This window comes from Pleurodeles waltl, chromosome 8, assembly GCF_031143425.1.
Source record: "Pleurodeles waltl isolate 20211129_DDA chromosome 8, aPleWal1.hap1.20221129, whole genome shotgun sequence".
NCBI classification, from domain to species: domain Eukaryota; kingdom Metazoa; phylum Chordata; class Amphibia; order Caudata; family Salamandridae; genus Pleurodeles; species Pleurodeles waltl.
Window position 1 is genome coordinate 550,328,564 of NC_090447.1, and position 20,652 is coordinate 550,349,215.

The 20,652-nt window shown below is 40.9% G+C and overlaps 1 protein-coding gene across 2 annotated transcripts in view; it reads left to right on the plus strand.

The window, feature by feature from the left end:
• TMEM47 (transmembrane protein 47) overlaps nt 1-20,652 on the plus strand; it is a 294,768-nt gene that overhangs the window by 215,755 nt on the left and 58,361 nt on the right. Inside the window, exon 3 of one of the 2 annotated variants that reach the window (XM_069204612.1) lies at nt 5,688-5,743. The exons of the other annotated variant lie outside the window; for it this stretch is intronic. Coding sequence (XP_069060713.1) covers nt 5,688-5,743 — 56 coding nt within the window. The remainder of the gene's footprint in view (nt 1-5,687; nt 5,744-20,652) is intronic. 2 annotated transcript variants of the gene reach the window in all.

Sequence of the window (20,652 nt, forward strand, 5' to 3'; positions counted from 1 at the left end):
TACTATACATTAAATTAGCTTGACTCTAAATACATACATTGATACAGCTTTCTCATACAAATCTAACATTTACATATGAGACAGTTTACAAGCTGGAGTGGTGCTAGAAGGATCTTTTCTAGGTAATGTTTCCCTGAGATATGCCAATAATGGCAATGGGAGGTAAGAGTTGGAGGGTGCACACTGACTATCTGCAGCAGAACCTTAGAAACCATGACATGTCTATTCCAAATCCTTTGGGGCTGTTACAGCCCTTCATCCAGAAAGAGCAAATCAAGCAACAATTAACTGCACATTTGTGGCCTGCTATGGATGGCTCTCTCCAGATGTTATGGCTGCCATTGTGTGCAAAAAGAGCCTTAAAACACCCTTTCTCTGGCAGCTTTAATCCACTGAATTTGTAGATCTCCTTGTTTATATCCCAATGACCTTGAAGGTGTCATAATCCTGCGTTGTTTTCTTGAAATTACTTATACTAGTAACAGGCCAGAGAATGAGCTACATCCACTCAACCAATTCCATGTAACCTGACAAAATAAATAGTTTGGCAGCTTTCCAATGCACCTGTTGAGCTCATTCAGTGCTCTGCATCGAATATGAAATCAAGTCCCAAGCTTTCATGATCCAAAAGGGCATATTAAACTTGAATCCACAATTTCTCTAATGTATATTCTTTTAGTTGTTACTTAGAGGAACGTGCATGAACAAAACAGGTCAGAACTCAGTTCCAAAATAGGGAATGCAAAAGGACAAGATGTTCCCAATTTTAGCCTATGAAACTCATAATCAGGAGGTTACTATATCCAACATACTGTGAGTCTCATTACAAGGACCTAGATGCACTTTTCTTTAATGCCCCGGTGGCGGAGTGTGCCAGCCCATATTTACAAGGCCACGCAAAGCCACCTGATGTGGCTTTTCATGGCCTTGTTAATAAGGAACCCTTTCAAACATAACACTGCGGGTCCCACGAAACACCCATGGAACCAGAAGGAATCTCACACATTCCCAGATTTACAAGCCTGGAAATTTGTCCGATTCCTACACCACCTCAGAGGTGGGATAAGAATGACACAACCGGGAAAAATATCTTTATTTCTCCCCACTTTTTCCTCTTTTTCCTCTTTCTGCAGCACACACAGAAAGAGCCACACACCTCTTGTGATTGTTTTTTTGCAGGGATGTGTTCCTTCCTGCACAATAACAATCATCCCCACAATGCAGGCACCCTTGCACCATAGTGCGAGGGTGCCTACATTGGCGCTAGGCAGCAACTTGTGTGCGAGCGCAGGGAGAGAGGACAGAAATGTGCCGTATCTTGTAGATACAGCACATTTCTGCCCTTTACAGGTGGCAAAGGGTGGCTCAGCAAAGTACTTGCTGTGCCACCCTGCGCCACAGGCCTCATAAATGAGGCCCTATGTTTTTGAAAAAAAGATAAATCGCCTCTCAATTCTATTTCATACAGGCCTGTTAGTTTGTTGAATGTGGATAATAAACTTTTGTTGGAGATCTTAACTAACCACCTGGTTCCCATTGCCCAGCAATTGATTCAAAGAGATCAAAATGGCTTTCTCATTAATAGATCTACGGGAGCCAATGCCAAATATCTGATTCAGGGTCACCGACTACTTCTCTGTTGCTAACTTCAAAACAGCCATAGTTAAGGTCGATATAAAAAGAATGTCTTAGATTAGGTTATTTTGACCCTTTAACTGTGAACTTTTTGAGACTGTTTTATGAGTAAAATATGATTGGAGTTGGAAGCTGGTACAAAGAGTTACATTCGCAATATTAGCAGAACTATATTTCTAAGTGTCTTCAAAAAGTTGAAGTAGATATTGGATAGGCTATCACTCAAAATCAGTAGGCAAATATTTCTGTGTTCTGCAACAAACTGTTTAGGGTGGTCAAGTTTAAATGAATGAACTTTCTCGCTAGATCGGCGTTAACGGAATTGCACATTTTGCACTATAAAGACACAGGTCTAATTGATCATTTTTTTCTTTACATTATGTTTTTCTTATTCAAATTATACATTTTGTATATCTGCTCAGGGGCTAGCATTTCAAAGCACAGTAGATTTTACAATTGTTCTTTTTTTCTCTGTAACCTAACTAACCTGCAAATTGGGGGCAGGAGATTGTACTTGCTTAGAAGCACTTCTTGTGATGAATTTGTCATTAAACTGCTAATTTACCAGCTAATAAAAAAATCAGAAGGTTGCTACTAACTTGAGTAACACTATGACCAGTCAGTAAAGGTAGTCATCCCTTGTGGTTTTACCACCTGCTTCACATACAGGACTCTATGGCCCATATTTTTACTTTTTTACACAAACCTGCGCCATTCCAAGACGCCGGCTGGGCGCTAATGCCCTGTTAGTGTCCTTGGAAAGGATGCTAACAGGGCTCGAGAGGCATAGGGGGAGCTGGGGCTCGTGCGCCAAATTATGGCACTACACTGTTTAGAGGCAAAAAAAATCCCTTTCAGCAGTGTAGCACCATTTTCTGGCACATAACCCCCATGGACATGGCTCCTGTCTTCATAAATACAGGAACCATGCCCACCACCCCAATGGCCATGCCCAGGGGACGAACGTTGAATTAGCTGAACACTGAATTAGCATTAAAAAAATGATGCTAATTCAGCGCAAACCGAGTATAAATATGGGCCCTTCTTTTAAGTATGTTCTATCCATAAAATCATCATCATCTCTACTGGAGAGATTTGTAGTCAAGTGTATTCTTCACCTGGAACAGAAAGAAAATAGCAAGACTCTGTTGTGCCCTCTCACTCAAAAAAGGGGCAAGGCATAGTAGCAATTTTAAAGCACACTTTATCATACCTGTCTGTGTGTGGAATGTGTAACACAAAACATAATTTCAAAGATTTGTAATGGTGTAGGACACTAAAGCTATGTCATTTATTTTCCATACGAAATTCAGCAGTACTCATGCTTGAGGCAGCAGATTAATATAATAGATGTATTCATTCACAAAGCTACTGGATACTGCATTTTTTATTTACAAATTAAAAAATCAGCTCAAGAGATAAACTACAGACATTATACATTGCACGGTAGTACAAAATTCTAATAGCACTAACATTTAAATATCTCCTCCCTGTGCTCTGTGTTTCCCTAGCATCGCAGAATTATTAAATATTTATACACCCTTGCTTCAGCGTTTTCACCTCGTTCATTAAGTTACGAGTTTTAAATTAATATACATTTACTTTGCATGAATTATAGTTTAATTTATATCCCCTCTGTCTGCTAGATTCATCCAAGGTTGTTGGCTTCCACTTGTAAGGTTCTGGAAAGTGTTAGCGCTGATTAAATTAGGTCATGTTCACTTCATCGTTTTTTAAGTCAACCTTGACTCAAAAAAGGATTTTTTTCATTATGAATGGCTGCAAATACATTTAGTTTTTGTCACATACTTGAAGCCTTTAACTGTCAAACAATGCTGAAGCATTTTCAAATTGTTAATCAATTGTTTTTGTTGCTTCTTTATTCTGTAATTTCAAACTAAATGGGCCTGATTCACAAAGGTAAATTTGCCTGTTTAGGTCTACTCATCTATAGGTCTACTCCTACACCAAATTGTAACTATTTTTTTGAATGAGAAGCATAGATATCCACACCTTCAAATGAGAATATGAGACTCCTACAACTGAATTTATGGATGTAAAGTTATTAGAAGTATTTTGCCACCTGTAGAGAGCTCCAAGGCTTTATGGAGAGCTCCAAGTAATAAATAGAAAAGTGAAGTGTAATGGGGTTTATTATTTTGTTTTTTAAGTAATAACAATTTTGTAATATAAAACATAAATGTAAAATAATTTAAAAAAGTTAATGTTAATCTGTAAGTGAAACATTAAATAGTTACGTTATCCTCTCACATTTAATTTGTATTAAACTATAAAATAATGTAAATGTATTATTTTAATGTATATATCTTAATTTCATCTTTTAAATATTTATTACAAAATAAAATTATCCTCCCTCACTGACATTTTTATTTATGTGTTCAATTAATTGAAATACTTTTTATACTTACATCATTTCATTTGTTTAAAATTAGGTGTATTAATAAATGTAAAAACAAAATTCATCATGCTTTATTTTCAACATATACACACACATTTACACACACAGATATATTTAAAATTTATATAATGAATTTATCGCTTATTTCTGTGGGATGTTAGTTTAATTCCACACCTCCATTGTTTTTTGTTGGAGTATGTTGTAATACCAGTGAATGGCGATGTATGCTGCTACGCGGAGATGTCCATACAGAAAATATTGGAGAGGCAAAGGTGAAGATATATGACCATAGATTTGTAAATTACATTTTGTAATATGTACAGTGTTATTAGAGAAGAGCTACTTAATGTACACCTAAATGCCTTTTGTGAATCGGGACTTGTCTTTGGAAGTAACACCTATGAAGTTAATTTGAAACTGTATGAAGACCATGATATACATAAACTCTAGATTATCAGGTTACTGTTACAATACAGCAATTTTCTGAAATGCAAAACTGCACATGTTGGGGGAAGAATGAGAGAATTTAAGGTGTGATATCACAGCTTTCTCTGGGTTGCTTCACTCCACCATGCTACAGATGTATCATGAGCATTCTCCTCCTATCCCTCCTTCCTCCAAGCAAATATATCCCTTAGCATACCTGCAGCTTAACTTAAGGCCTGAGTTCAGTCCCACCTCACTTTCTTGAATTTCTCATACTTAAGTAGCATATGGCTTACCTGCTAGGTTTCTAGTGAATATTCTCACTTTGATGTAATGGTGCAACTTCTTGATTGCAACTGCATCCATATTGAATCATAACAATTCCCGATTCCCTCTCATGTAGCACTTAATTCATTATGAACACCTATAGTGGAATTGATATTTTATTGGGACTTTCACCACTCTGGGTCTCTTCTCCCACCAGCGATTATGTATGCCTTAACTGCCATATCAAGTCCCTTTGTAGTATGGATAATACCTTGCCCTCAACCTCCTAGTTCCATATCCTTGTAAATGTTAAAGGCTTGAATGTTTCTGGTTTCTTTTATGACTATCAGGGAGATATGAACCATCTACACCTTCACCACAAAACCACAATGGGTCCTCCCATTAACATTAATAGCATGACTTGTGGTGCTGCCAGCTCCCATCACATTTCCTCAGGTACGTTCGGGGTCAACTACCCATACTATTTCCTCCCCTCTCCACTCCCAAGTAACACAGGTAGTGGCTGCTTGCTTTCCCACCGCAGTTACACTGGGGGGAGCTACTATATTACTACCTGCTCTCCCCTAAGTTACATAGGTGTATAGCACTAGCATTGTATTGCCTCAAATACATCATCACTTATGTAAAATATGAGATTATTTCAGTACTTTCAGTATTTGCACAGTTTTGCATTTAGATGGACACATATGAAAACATACAAATCCAAATAGGTGATGACATGTTGACAACTTTCTGAGGAAAGGAATCGTACACTTGTGATATTTCTTTCAAAATTCTATTACCAACATTTAAGAGGAAGTTCAAATAATTTCTACCAATTTTACTAAAATGCAGGCAGTACCCAGAAAGATAACAACTGAAGTAATAAATGAATATATTTATGTGGCTCTTGGATATCTAACATTTTTTATTTGGTCAGGAGGGAAGTGGACATATCACCATCATCTGAAAGTAGGTCTGTGCAGAACAAAAATTGTGAGTATGTCTCTTCAAAACCTAACCAATATTCCTCTCCTGCCCCACTTCCCCCATTAACAAAATATCCCATTGCCTGTCCTGGTACATAGCTGCCAGCTCACCTTTTTGCACTCCTTGTACTTATGTTGCATAGGGCATAATTGGCTGCTCCCTTGTGAATACCCTATGTTCCACATCTGACTTGTATAACCCCCACAAGTGTGAATATATGTAGCATCTACAATCAAAGGACATTTTCTGAGTAAATACTTTTGAACACCTAATGAACAGCTAAAATGATATGGAATTCAACTAAATTCTGTGCAGGTCTTCATTGAGGTATGAAGTCACTGCCTGAGAGATTTGTAATCTCTTTTGCCATTGACTCAGGCCATCATTAAGCCAAACTTGTCTCATTTTCAGTAATGGAAATAAGCACCAGACCGACTAGTTTTTCCATCAATTTTAGTTGTAAAAACCTGCAAATCTGGAGACATTTCCCAAGTTATCTGCCGGGGCATACCTTATGCCAACACAGTGGCATGGTAAAACCTGAAAGAACAGAAAGTGGCTATTTCAGTCCATTTACCGCTAACTTACATTTCATGAAACAATTTATCTAGTGAAGTCCTTGAGGTCTAGGGCTTAAATATGGTTTCTTTTCATCTCACATTTTTTTCACCCTTGTACTCGTCGTTCATAGGACCTAACTGTTGGCTTTCACATTAATACCCTACTTATGTTATCCTTGCGATTTGTCATTATTCCAATCAGCATAAATAACTAAATGTGTGTAAAACGTTCTTGGATTTCATGATAATAATCTGTACTGTGAATGCCTGTGCATGGGTTTGTACCTCTGAAATGACATAGACTAAACAAGCATGTCAGAAGTTTCTGTGGGACCAAAATAAACAAGAATTGGCTAAGCAAATAGGTCTCGCCTTTGTGACCTATTGGTCATAATGGTTTTAGCCACACTGAACAGTAAACCTGCTGCTATTCAATATGGTTAAAGTTCAATGAAAAAGTCTTTGATGCAGACACCTATTTATTTTTTGCATGTGCACACCTACAAAATGTTTTTTTTTTCATTGTAATTACCAATCTGAGTTGGATTAGTAACTAAAAGTAAAACAAAATGCACAAAAGTTTTTTTTTTTAAATGAGCAAGACGAACAGAACCTACAGGCTTGCAAACAACAGGCTCTAAACCCGTGGGATGAGAAAGCAAAGCAGGGAGTGTGGGAGGGAGGTGCAAGTAACAAGGATGTTGAAAACAACACATGGAGGGCAGTAGGGATGGGGAAGCAACACAGTGGTTGGGGGAAGCAACATGGATGAAGCCGGTAGGTAGAAGAAACAATGAGAAGAGAGAAGGATGGGTGGGTGGTGAAAGCAATATGGGGGATGAGGGAGAAAAGTAGTACAAACATGAGCGCAACAGGGGAGAAGGTAGGGAGAAGCACTAGGTCAACAGAGAGCAACTAGACTGCAGGGGAGAGAAGTTAGCGACATAGACAGCTAGAAAATACATTCTCACTCTTGGAGTGCTTACCAACAAAAGGCAAAAGTAGTGCTTGAAAAGCAAGCAGGGATTCCCGCCATTCAAAGGGACAATCACAAGATTGACAAACCTGGACTCAAGTAAGAAGCAGGCAAGTGAAAATGACAAGAAAGCCAATTAACAGTAAGGAATAGCCGGTGTCCAGGCCCCTCTAGATTGTTGTTGGTAAGTCATAATATATCTTGCAACAAACAGCACACGTGTTATTTAGTATGCTTGACTCAAAAATTAAAGCAGTGACCCTGCCTTGAATCTCAGTAATGTTTTGTAACGAGATAGTGGTATAGTGTGCATTTTGAGGAAACCCAGTGACTCGGGCAGTCTTGATAACTAGACAAGATATAACGACCATTCTACCTGAGAGCAGTGGCTTTCCCCTAAGCTATTTATTAAAAGTTTAGTACGAAATGTTTCAGCGCAGACAGCATCAGCACATGCCCCCCTAATGCAAGGGAAGGCAGTGCAGGACAGTCATGAGAATCATTAGATCAAGTTGTGCTCTAATACCCAGAACACATGTAGTATGATGGAAGTAGCGCAAGCTTCCTTCAAAAGATAGAAAGTGTCCACTGCAAAAACAATGCTGGAATTCTTACACTTACAGGATAGGTGCAGCAGCCCGGCAGTCTTTGCTCATGCAATGAAAAGTGGCAGAAGTAATGTATGTTTCCCTCAAAATCGCACACAACCTCAGCAAATGGCGGCCCCTAGTAGTGCCTCTTCTTGACTCTGGGATGGCAAAATAAACACTTTTACGCTGAATGAGTTATGGAGCCCATTCACAACAGTTTGGTCCATACTTTTCACTAAGGATTCAGAGGGAAGCCCCTCAAAAGGTGAATCCAATGGCACCAATACCAACTCACAGTAGCCCTATTAGTTTTAAAGATAAAATTAGGCTTCATATGTTTCTTTTTTCAATTATAACATACATGCAACGCTACACTTCCGTATGGTAAATGTCCAAAATAATATAATGCTCACGTGCATTTACTTGTAGGAGTTTTGCAAACTACGACACTTTAAAAGCAATGTCATATTAATGAGTGAGTTGAAGATGGGGAAACATTTTAGTTGTGTTTTCTTAATACAGCCAAAATGTAAGCTTTAAAATATAGCTGCAGGCCACCTGAAAACTTCATTCCCAAGGGACCCTTTCATACTGATCTGATGTTTTAGAAAGGGGATGCTTTAGGCAAAACAAGAGTTGAATATTATAGATGTAGTCTTTTTAAAGTCAATTTAAACCTTACATTTAACTCAATTACATTCAAGAACATTATCTTTACATGAATGCAAACTGTTAGTGTAGTAAAAAAGATTAAAAATTGTGAAGTTTGAACGAGTGAGCATTCAGATTCTAACCACTTGTTTTGTTAAAAGGCAATTGACATATGTGTTATGTTATTTTCACAAGAGCCAGATGTATTTTCGCCACAGAGAAAACCCCTTGTCCTACACTCCAAGCAAATTTAGGGGTAATCCGGTTCTCTTCTCATCGGGCCTTTGGCTGCAGTCATATGAAAGTCGTTTGCAGAGTTGAGAAGGATCGGACTGAAGTTTGGGAATGCTTCCAAAGTACGTTTTTGGATGTTCTCAAACTTCCACTGCTAACCAACAACCCTTGGAAACTCCCATTCAGACCCGTTGAGTGTGATGATTTGCAGCCGTAAACGGATTTACACCTGCTAGGATTCGTTTAGTGAATTCTTGATAAATGTAAATGGAAGCACTTTCATCTGTAAACATCTGTTTATGTCAAAAATCCCCTTGGGGAAAGGTTAATTGGTTGTTATAGCTCAATAACAAGTGAGACACCTCTTAAGTATTACTGAAAAAAATAATTACTGTAATTAATATCTAGTTCCTGTTTATCAAGCGTTTAAGCATACCTTCACTTCAACCAAATCTGTTTTTAATTAAAATTTGACTCTCGTTTTTCATATTAAAAAAAAAAAAAAACTAAAATGTAGTTGCAACTAAAACAGAAATTACAAAGGAAGAGTTCATACATTATGTCAGCATGTCTTCTAAGCAGTTCACACGATTTATAGACAGGATTGATACAACTAAAGAAACACACGAATCTAAAATATTTTTCATGCCTGTAGTTCTTCTGGTTTTGAATAGAGCTTATTTTCTGAGAATAATTTCAATAGATCTTCTGAGAATGATGTTCTACTTGAGGCCTGTCAAAAATCAAAAGGCAATGTTTTCAAAGAAACATATCAATATCATGCCATTCTGAAAGCTAGCTTGAAGTTAAGTATGACCAGCTTTTTCTTTTAGCTCGTGAGTGTATCACTGCATCAATCTAGTCCAGATTCTCTTCACATTTGTTATATGATTTGCAGGGATTTGACATCTTAATTGGTATTAGGCTACTCGCAATGTGGTCCATACAAAGGACATAAACACCATCAGATTTTCACTTTGCTCAGGATGTCTGTTTCAGTTTTATAAGAATGAGCCTATGTGAATAACATTATCTTTTGGTGGTCCTAAAGTATGGGCAAACTAACTGTCGAACTGAATGTAGTTGCCTGAGGTAACTCGACATTTACCTAGTTTGGGTCTTTGTAAAACCTTGTGTACTTATTTGTATATGTGAGAATGAGAAGGTAAGAGAAGACAAATGGACCTATTCGCAAAAGCATTTTTGTGTTTGGGAGGTAGTACTCCCATGGTAATAGTTTATGTACTGACAAACGATATTAAAAAAACTCTGACTGGAGATCTCCACACCTCAAAGTGTGGTGTTCTACATGCAGAATATGTATGTATATATATATATATATATATATATATATATATTTAAATCAGGTTCTTAATCATTATCACTGGCTAGCATGGACTTTGTTTCACCAATATGCCACGAGTAGCAGAAGTGACACCACACATCATTTTACCTCATTGACAGCACAGGAAGCGGCATCATATAATTTGGCCTACAGTCAAAGGATGTAGTGCCAGCCACATGACATGAATAATGATGACAGCACAATAATTAGGGCCTCATTACGAGTTTGGCGGTGGGGATTACTCTGTCACAATCATAGTGGACATCCCGCCCGCCGTATTACAAGTTCCATAGAATATAATGGAACTTGTAATATGGCGGTTGGGAAATCCGTCATGTTTGTGACAGAATTATCCCCTCGTAAACTCGTAATGAGGCCCTTAGTGTCACTAAAACCTATTGTATAACTCAAATAGAAAATCTATTTATAAATCACATACAGATTCACAAAACAGATTTAAAAACACAGTGATGGAATGCTGGGAAAAGTGATTTAAAGGGGAATGGGATGCCTGAAGAAGCTAAAGAGGATATGGGGCACCTGGGAAATGCAGAACATGTAATGAGGGGTTGACCATCACTGATGATCAGGAGGACCAAAACCTGACTGTGGGTGGGGATCCAGGGGAGAGGAGGGACACAGCAGAAGGGTTGGCACCCGGCTGACCCCTGGCATTGGAGGAGATCTTTGTTTAGAGAGACATGCTCCATACTCATTGTGGGGATGGGAAATGTCCTATGCATTTTGCCTTGTCCACCACCCTCCTAACCAACAGAAATCCCCAGAGATAGTTAGGTAACTGTTGAACATACTGTCTGGTCACGTGCTGGTGCTCTGTAACTATGCAAAGTTGTTCATTGTGTTGATGATAAACTAACAATAAACTTAATAAAAAATGAAAAAACAGTGATATCTATGCCCATAGGTGTTAATCCTTATAGACCCCGGATTGAATATGAAGAATGTTATTGAGTTGCTTTACCCCTTATTATTGTTATAACATTTCAATTTAAGATCACTTATAAGAAACTATCACACTTGGGAAATATGGAAATTATTGTGTTTTTTGCACGTTAAGTGTGGCTCAGAGACAGCTTTAGCTGGTTGGTCACCCTCTTGTAATGAAAAAAAATCATAAATAAAGAACATAGGGCCAGATGTAGGAAGATAGCAATTTGCGACTTGCAAATTGCGAGTCCCTGCGACTCGCAATTTGCAAGTCGCAAATTGCTATGCAGTACGGTGTCTCAGACACCGACTGCGACTCGCAATGGGGTCGCAATGACCCACCTCATGAATATTCATGAGGTGGGTCGCAAATTGCGGCCCCATTGCGAGTATAGGCACTCGCTAACATGGAGGCCTGCTGTAGTCAGCAGGCCTCCATGTTAGCGACCTGCTTTTCAATAAAGCAGTTTTTTTTTTTTAAATGTAGCCCGTTTTCCCTAAGGGAAAACGAGCTGCATTTAAAAAAAAACCGAAACCTTTTGTTTCGTTTTTTTCAGGGCAGGGAGTGGTCCCTTGGACCACTCCCTGCCCTGAAAAAATATTCTGGGGTCCAGTCTCAAACTGGAAGGGGTCCCATGGGGACCCCTTCCAATTTGCGAGTGGGTTACCATCCACCACTTGAAGTGGATGGTAACTGCGACTCCATTTGCGACCGCGTACGCGGTCGCAAATGGAGTTGCATACCACTGTGACTTGCAAATAGGAAGGGAACACCCCTTCCTATTTGCGATTCGGAAATGCATTTTGCGAGTCGGTCCTGACTCGCAAAATGCATTTCTGCATAGGAAACACGCATTTGCGAGTCGCAAACGGCAAAATTTGCCGTTTGCGACTCGCAAAGTGTTTCCTACATCTGGCCCATAGTTATATACATACTCAGAAGAGCTTTGGGTCAGCTCTCTTTCATCATTGGTCTATTCAACAGTCATTCACATTTTGCTTTCATTTACTGCAGCATAAAGCATGAAGCAGTGCGTCAGCCCTTTAAACCCATGTCCTGATCGCACATGCAAAGCCATCTACAAAGAAATACGCTTCACTGTCAGACATGGTGGGCCAATACTTCACTTTTTCAGAGCTTTTTCTTTACACTCTTTATCCTTTTCTATTTTCCTTGTGTACTTAAACTGTTTGTTCAGGTTACAGTAATTCGGAGCCTTTCTTTGTGCTTTGTGTCAGTAAAATTCATACTGTCTTAACATATGCACTACAACTAAATGAATTATGATAACTTCCCTTAGTAGACTTCCCTGCTAATAAGGATACATACAGGTCTAATACATTTGCTAATTTCTTTAATTTCAAATTGGTATTGAAAGGATATAGAGCACATTTAAGCAGCATTTTTTCTTTTTTTGTGGTATGTCCTTGCAATGATAGAAAGATTAACATCTCACAAACTTGCCAGTGCAAGACTTACTGGCTTTGCTAATGCTTGTATTTCAGATACTCACAATAATGAAGCATCACAAGAAGTTTTAAAAAGTGTGTATTTTTACATTTGGTTCATTTTATGACATGTTAGTAAAAATATTGCAGGTGTGGATGCATTCATTTTATTAACCCAAAAATATAGGGGGTCATTATGACCCCAGCGGTAAAAACCACCTACCGCCGCTGTGGCGGCTGCCAAAAGACCATCGCTGTGGCTAACAGTCGTCTGCCGGATTATGACCACAGCTGGATTTCTGCCAGAAGGATGGCGGAAATCCAGCTGTGGCCATGCTAGCGGATGGCAATGGGTGCAGCAGCGCCACGCCTGTAGACCGCCGCCGGCCATATTATGAGAATAATGTGGCCTAGAGGTGTTCTGCTGGTGGATGCTACTGCTGGCAGCAGTGCCCCGTCCCATCTCCTGCCAGAGGACCCCCTGACTACAGTTAAGTCGGGTGCTCTGACAGAGGAGGGGGGTGTTGTGTGTGTGTTTGGGGGTGTGTGTATGTTTGTGCATGCGTAAATGTGAGTGTGTGTTGCATTTTGTATGTGTATGCATGTTTGGCGGTGTGAGTGTGTGTATGTTGAGTTGTGTGAATGCGTGTGTACTTGTATTTATGTAAGTGTGTGTGAATGTGTGTGTGAATGGTTGTATGCATGCATGGATGAATGTTGGAATGGGTGTGTGTAGGCGTGTGTGCGTGTGTGAAGGGAGGGGCATATATGAATGGGAGTTTGGAGAGTGAGTGGGGGAAAACCTGGGAAGACCCTATCAGTGCCTACTGCCATGGTTTTCCTGACAGTAAGGATGCCACGAAAACCCTGGGGGTAGGCAGGGTCATAATCCCGCAGGGGCGCTAGTGCCGGGCGCCGGGCTGGAGATTGAAGTCTCCAGCCCGACAGTCGTTATCGCCATGGCGGTCGGTGTGGCACATTGGCGGTTTGGCTTCATCCAAACCGCCAATGTCACAATATGGAGGAGTGTACCACCAGCCTGTTGGCAGTACTTTCCTCAATATTAACACCGACCGCCTGGGTCATAATGCCCCCCATAATGTCTTATCAGAGTAGGGAGCTACTTACCTTATTTTCTAGACACGCATTTTAGAAATTGAGTTTCAGGTTGGCAAAGGTACAGTGCCTGTCCAAGCAGGAACCACAATCCTAGTAAAGGTAAGTCACCAACGCACCCTACATTAACCTGTGCTCACCCCGAGCTAGCCTGGCATAGAGCAGTCAGGCTTAACTTAAGAGGCAATGTGTAAAGTATTTGTCCAGCACATCGAACAGTAAACCAGTGAAAACACCACACAAAAAAAATAATACACCTAGTTAGAAAAAAGAGCTTTATTTACTGAACAATGTAAGACCAAAATAAATGATGAAATTCAAATAAGTTGAAGTCGATATATTAATTTTAAAGAATAAAATTAGTTATATTGCTTACAAACATTACCCGCCAACCCGAGCTATCTGGTTGCACTCCACCAGGTGAAATCTGAAAAGTCAGGCTGACTGGGATGGAGTTGCGGTCTATACAGGGACTGCCTAGGCCCTGCTGAAACAGTACTTTGGTTCCCGGTTGCATTGACGGAGATTCATGGGGCAGAAAAGGCGAAGCACTGGGATCGGTCTCCAAAGCTGAGGAGATGCATCGATTTTCTCCATGCAACAGTGGTGATGCAGTGATACCAAGGTGCAGTGGTTCTGAAGGAGATGTGCTGGAGTCAATCCGTGCAACAGAGGAGATTTGTCAATTTTCCCCTTGCAGCAGCAGTGATGTGGTGTCTCTCAGGTGCCGTGGTTCCAAAGGCGATGCACCAGCTCTGGCCTTGTAGCAACAGAGATGCGTCAGAGTTGACCCCCAGAGTAGAGGCATGTCAGATCCATGCACCGTTTCTATACCTTGCAACAGTGATGATGGTTTGATTCTTACTCAAGTAGCACGTTATGCCCACTTCCAAGGGCCAGGACTGGATTGGCAACTCACAGAATCCAGGTGCTGTAGATGATGAGTTGGAAGTATTTTGGGTGTCTGAGATGTCAGAAGAACAGGAGGCAAGGCAGCAAGCCTTTGGATCACTCTGGTTCTGAGTTCAAGTGTTGTAGATCCAGTCCTTCTCACCCAGGCAAGGAGGGTAGCAGCTAGCAGGTCAGCTCAGCAAGAAAGCAGTTCTTCCAGGGCAGCAGTCCAGCAGAATATCAGTCCTTCTTCCTAGCACAGTATCCAGAGGACTAGAGGTGTACTGAAATAGTGGTGTCAGAAGTCCAGTACTTATAACCAGTTGGGTCTTTGGAATGGGGGAGATTTCAAAGAGAGGCCTTTAAAGTACACAGAGTCCCTGCCCTGCCCTTCCAAGCCCGGCCCCAGACTCACTACAAAGGGGCATGTGGCCCTTTGTGTGGGGACAGAACACTGCCTATTCAGATGTAAGTGGCAGCCCCTCCTACCCATCCTTCCCCGGATGGCCTATCAGGATGTTGATGGGTCATCAGTCACATCTAAGCTCCCTTTGTGTGTGGCTGTCTAGAGAGAATGCACAAGTCCAGCAGCCAACCCACCCCAGATGTGTATTGGGGACATGCTGCAGGCACCCAGAGCTAAGAGTAGAAAAGCGCCAACTTTCTAAAAGTGGCACTTTCAAAATTATAACAATAAATCCAACTTTACTATTAAAGAGGATTTTCATTATAGTTCAATAGGCTACCCCTTCCCAACCAGGAATGACAGCTTATTAAATGTAATAAGGAACCCCCAAAGTTATCCTATAGGAGTGGTATGCCTCACAGCAGTGAAAAACGAATTTGAGAGTTTTTCACTGCCAGGACATGTAAAGCTGAAATGTATATGTTATTGCCTTTTAATAACATAGCACCCTTTCCTATGGGCTACCTAGGACCTACCTTAAGGGTGACTTATTTGTAATAAAAAGGGGAGTTCAAGGCTTGGCAAGGGGTTTTAAATGCCAAGTCGACTTGGCAGTGTAACTCTGCATTTAGGCTGAAATGGCAGGCCTGGGGCGTATTTTAAAATGCTACTTAAGTGGATGGCACAAGTAGTGCTGCAGGCCCACTAGTCAGCATACAACAACTGTCATATTGGAATTGTTTTGGTCAGGGCTTCTATTCCAAAGGTTTGTGAGCCCTATATTCTTACTCAATCACCTATTTATGACCACCAATCTAATTGAGCATTGATTCTTGTATCTATATGAATTTTCCAAATACCACAATATGGAACACAGTTCTGGTGAAGATGCCGGACACATCATTTAAAATCATCCTGTTTAAATATATATTAAGTCCAAATGTCAAGAGATATCACAATGTAAACAGCGTGTGAGAAAGTTATTTAATAGTGCAGATGACGCAGTGCTCAGATGTCTTGCAGACAGGTCTGAGGACACTTCCAAGCAATCATGTCCACATTATAGGAAAATCCGCTGTTTGAAAGATCCTGTAGGCCTTCTGGTCCATAAACAGGAAAACTGAGTAGTCAAACTGGGGTCGCAGGGAACACATCCACTTCACAACAGGTCATCTGCGAATCAGTAAAACGTCTGAATGCGCAGAGGACCTGTAGTCAGATGGATGTGTTTTTCCCTGGAACGCAGGTGAACTAATCGGTTTTCTTGTTTACGGACCTGAAGGCCTACAGGATCTTACAACGAGCAGATTTGACTTTTCAAAAGTACAGTTCAGTGACCAAAAACTCTATATTTCTATCTGCTCTCAAAGGGAAACTGCACTTTAAGGATATTTAAAGGCAGCCCCCATATTAACCTATGAGAGAGATAGGCCTTGCAGCAGGGAAAGCCAAACTTGGCAATATTTCACTGTTAGACCATGTAAACCACATCAGTACATGTCCCACCTCTAACATACATTGAACCCCGCTCATGGGGCTGCCTAGGTGCTACCTTAGGGGCATCTTACATGTAGTAAAAGGGAAGGTTTGTGCCCGGTAAGTGGGTACACTTGCCAGGTCGAACTGGCAGTTTAAAACTGCAAACACAGACACTACAGTGGCAGGTCTGAGACATGTTCACAGACTACTTACATGGGTGGCCTAATCAGTGCTGCAGGCCCAGTAGTAGAATTTGATTTACAATCGCTGGGCACCTCTAGTGCACTTTACTAGGGACTTACTAGTTAATCAAACAGGCCAATCATGGATAAACCAATCAACAATACAATTTACACAGAGAGCATATGCACTTTAGAACTGGTTAGCACTGGTAAAGTGCCCAGAGTCCTAAAGCCAACAAAAACTGGTCTGAAAAAATAGGAGGAAGGAAGCAAAAAGTTTAGGGATGACCCAGCAAAAAGGGCAATTTCTAACAGTCCTATGCCATTATGTACTTGGAATGTATTAATTATTGTATCTAAACATACAAAAACAGTTAGTTCCCTTAATATGTATCACTTATGTTTGCACCTGTGTGTATATGTATGTATGTATGTCAAGATGTATTTCTATTGATTTATATTAAGCTCTGGCGGATCTGTGGGTGGGTGTAATTCTGAATGTATTACAAGGTGTGTGGAACATTCTGTAGGTGAATTTATTCACCTATCTATGTCTATAGATATATAGGTAAAGCCTATTTAGGTGTGTGTGTGTGTGTTGTTTTGTTCATGTGTGTTTCTCTGCATGTGCTGGTTATGTGTGTGAACATTGATCAGAAGATGTATGGGTGTTAGAAGTGTTTAAGGTGGATGTTCATCTGTCTATTTACATTCCCTGTCCCTCTTTCTCCTTCTGTAATGCATCCACTGCCTTCTGTTAGCTGCTTTGGTCTCTGCTTCCGGCTGTCTCAGATACTGTCCTTGAAGCCCCTTCAATCACATTGTTGATTGATTTAAGCTCATTCCTTATCCATTGCAATGATTTTCCCTTTACTGGTGGTCAGTGCTCTTATTTCAGTGTTATATCATTCTTTCACCTCTGCTTATGAAGTATCTGTCTCTCTTCTTCTGCTTGGGGCTGAGTGGAAAGTATTAGGAAGCATGGGAGGAAATAGGCAGCACCTCCTAGCTTTTAGCCAGCCTCATCCCATTTACCAGCCACAAATGGAAGGCTCTGGAGGCTGTTAAAATAAAACTCACAGAAGCGAAAGCCTGACTGCATATCCACTCCATTCTCACTCACTCTCTATTCCTGACACAAAGAAGACTGAGGCAGCAAAAGCTGGAAACTGGGAGGGAGCTGGAAGCAACAAAAACTCCTAAATTCTTCCTTCACACCACCTGATCCTATGCATTCAATTGAGAGATCAGATCATTCTTGACCTTTAGTACGTACAATGATGTCAGCTCTGACACCCGTGTGCATGGCAGATTCAGCCAGGGCTGACGATGGCCCAATGGATGATAAGAGTGATGCAGTTTCAACTCTGATTTAAGGCAAAACCCATTTCACTTCCTACAGTTTCTTCTACCATACTTTTATAATAGAAACAATGAAATGCGTATTTGTGACAATGTCATCCTGGAGACATCGTTCTTTGGGTACATCCACATGTCATAATGACAGCTAAAGGATTAATTGTCCCTTATCTGCTTCCTTTGGCCGTTGTCCTTTCGTTTCTTGCATTTGTTGTAAGTTGTTACTAGTTAAGTGTTCCCGTTTATGATATACAGTTTTATTATTAGCCTATTTTTAATATTCAGGAAAACTCATAATGCAAAATGGATTCTCGTGATACCAAATATAAAATGGCAAAGATGCAGTAGAACCCAACCAGGGCGCTCCCAGGCAGACCGGGAGCCTGTGCAGGCTCCCTCCAGCCCAGCAACTGTGTTGCTGGGATGGAGAGAGCCTAATTTGCATGTGTGTTTGGCCGGTCCGAGACGGTTGGCCAAACATACATGCACAGTGAGGGGGAGTGCTGTACACTACCCTCACTGCTCGTCACCCCGTGGCCCCACCCCTTTAAAAGGAAACCATAATAAACAGAGTTTATTATGGTTTTCTTTTAAAGGTTTTGAGCTGTGGCGGTTGGCGGGGGCGACGCTCCTCCACCCTAATAGAGAAGCCACTCCTGGTTCACTCTAACTTTTTTTTAAATAGATATACATATGCAGTGCTTAATTTGAGCTGGTGGTTGCAGATGGTGGCCACCAGCACTTATGTTTTTAGGGACCAGCACTTACTTTACCTCATCAGACATTTCTCAATAGCAAGAGCAGAAAAAAAAAAAAAAAAAGACAGATTAGAGAAAGACAGAACATGTGTCACCAAAGGAGAAAGCAGAGTGAGATAATGGAATAAGGAGTGTCTGCCAGTGAATTGAAGAGAGCTGAGATGGATTCAGGACCACGCACTACTGGTATTCTGCATGCTGACATTTTATAGCGCCGGCTGCGAATGTCTGAACAGCTCTTTGGGCATCTACACCTATTATTTTACAAATTAAGCACTGCATACATTCAAAGAGACACTCCTTGCCATACATCTCTAGTCGGTTTTATCAGTTCCTTAAAAGCCTGACATGGTACAAAGTCTGATCTCCTCTTATTTTTCGCTTTTTCTCAAACTTTTGGTTATAAATGCCTCGCACTCGTTTTAATTGTGTGTCTTTTTTTTTAATCTTTTCCTATGTTAAAAACAAGATAATACATGACAGACATCCCTAGTTTCATTTCAAGTCACTCTCAATTGTTACATTTCACATATAGATATTGCCGTACTCATGATCGTTCAGCTTTAGATACTAGTAAGATAAAACTTCGAAAAGGATGCCCTTTTTAATTAAATGCTTTCTCTACGTTATAGATATATAATCATATATTTAAATTCCAGATTCCCAAATCTGTGTCCGTATTAATGATACATTTTAGAATTGTAACACGGAATGGAAGGAATTCTGAATTGTTATTTTATAAAATGTTTTAGATTTGTAAATAAATGTAAACTATTTACAATTGGCCAAACTTTACTATTTGTGAGTTATGCAGTAAGCAAGCATTTAGAAAGCAGTAAATTATTTCATGCTGTGAGTTACAGCATGACAGTTTCTAACCACCGGAAGGAGACACAATGTCCTTGACATCATTCTCGACAATGTCGTTATGACTTGAGACAATGCAAGGGCGCTCGCCAGTGAATGCCAAAGCATAACAGTGTTAGCTAAACTAATTCTAAAGAAACGACCTACGGTGTAAGAGTAATTCAATTTAGCCAAGTCTTCTGAGAGGTTACTTTTGTTCTAGTTACATCATAGGTAAAGCTTAGGTCATTCTCAAAAACTGTGACCCTCATGAAACTCTTTGATGAATGAGTGAAGGACCGAGAGGGGGGTGGATGGGGAGGGCGAGGAGAGAGATGTGATGTGGTAGTGGCACGTGGTCTTTGGACATCTGGAGCAGATCATTTCTACATTTTGAGTCACTGACCGGGGTGTCCATATGCGTTAGAGAGGTCAAATCAAGCCAAACGCTACATTTAACTGAGAAATTCGTAGACACGGAGATTGGAATTCGGAACCGGAACCAGAAGAGTCGCAAGATCAGCAATAGCAGCGGCAGCAGAGAGACACGCGGTACGGTGCGCGCTCCATCAGGAATTCCTTGCAGCTTGCTGCTCCTCCCACGGACCCCTACGGAAGCGGCCTGTTTGATCGGGTGCAGCTTGTGGGGGGAAAGGGGCGTATTTGCCACTGCTCCAGCTTCATCGTCGCTTTTTCTGTGGTTCAATAGCCTCAGCAACTCCAGCCAGCAACAAACCTCCTGCATATCGGCACACTAGCACACAGGTAAGAAGAAGTGCCTAGCGCATACCTAACCTGCATACCTCCAAGCAGCACGCCATTTTCCACTTTCTGCTGCGGCCTGGAAACAGTATTTCGAGCCTCAACCGCCACTGCCACCGCTGCCTCTGCCGCCAAGCTATGTTGTGCAGAGTGCTGCCGGCTCCTGTGCCCGCACCTGTGCCCCTGTACCTGTGACTTGCCCCCTGCCTCCTGGCATATTCTGTGCCTTCTTGTGGACTGAAGGGTGCCAGGCTTTTGCCGACGTGCTTATGCCCAGGGGAGTGTAAGGTCAGGGTTGGCGTGGAATAAGGGACACAGCAAACTGTAAGTAGTAGCAGCAGCAGAAGGGGGCGTGGTAGCGCC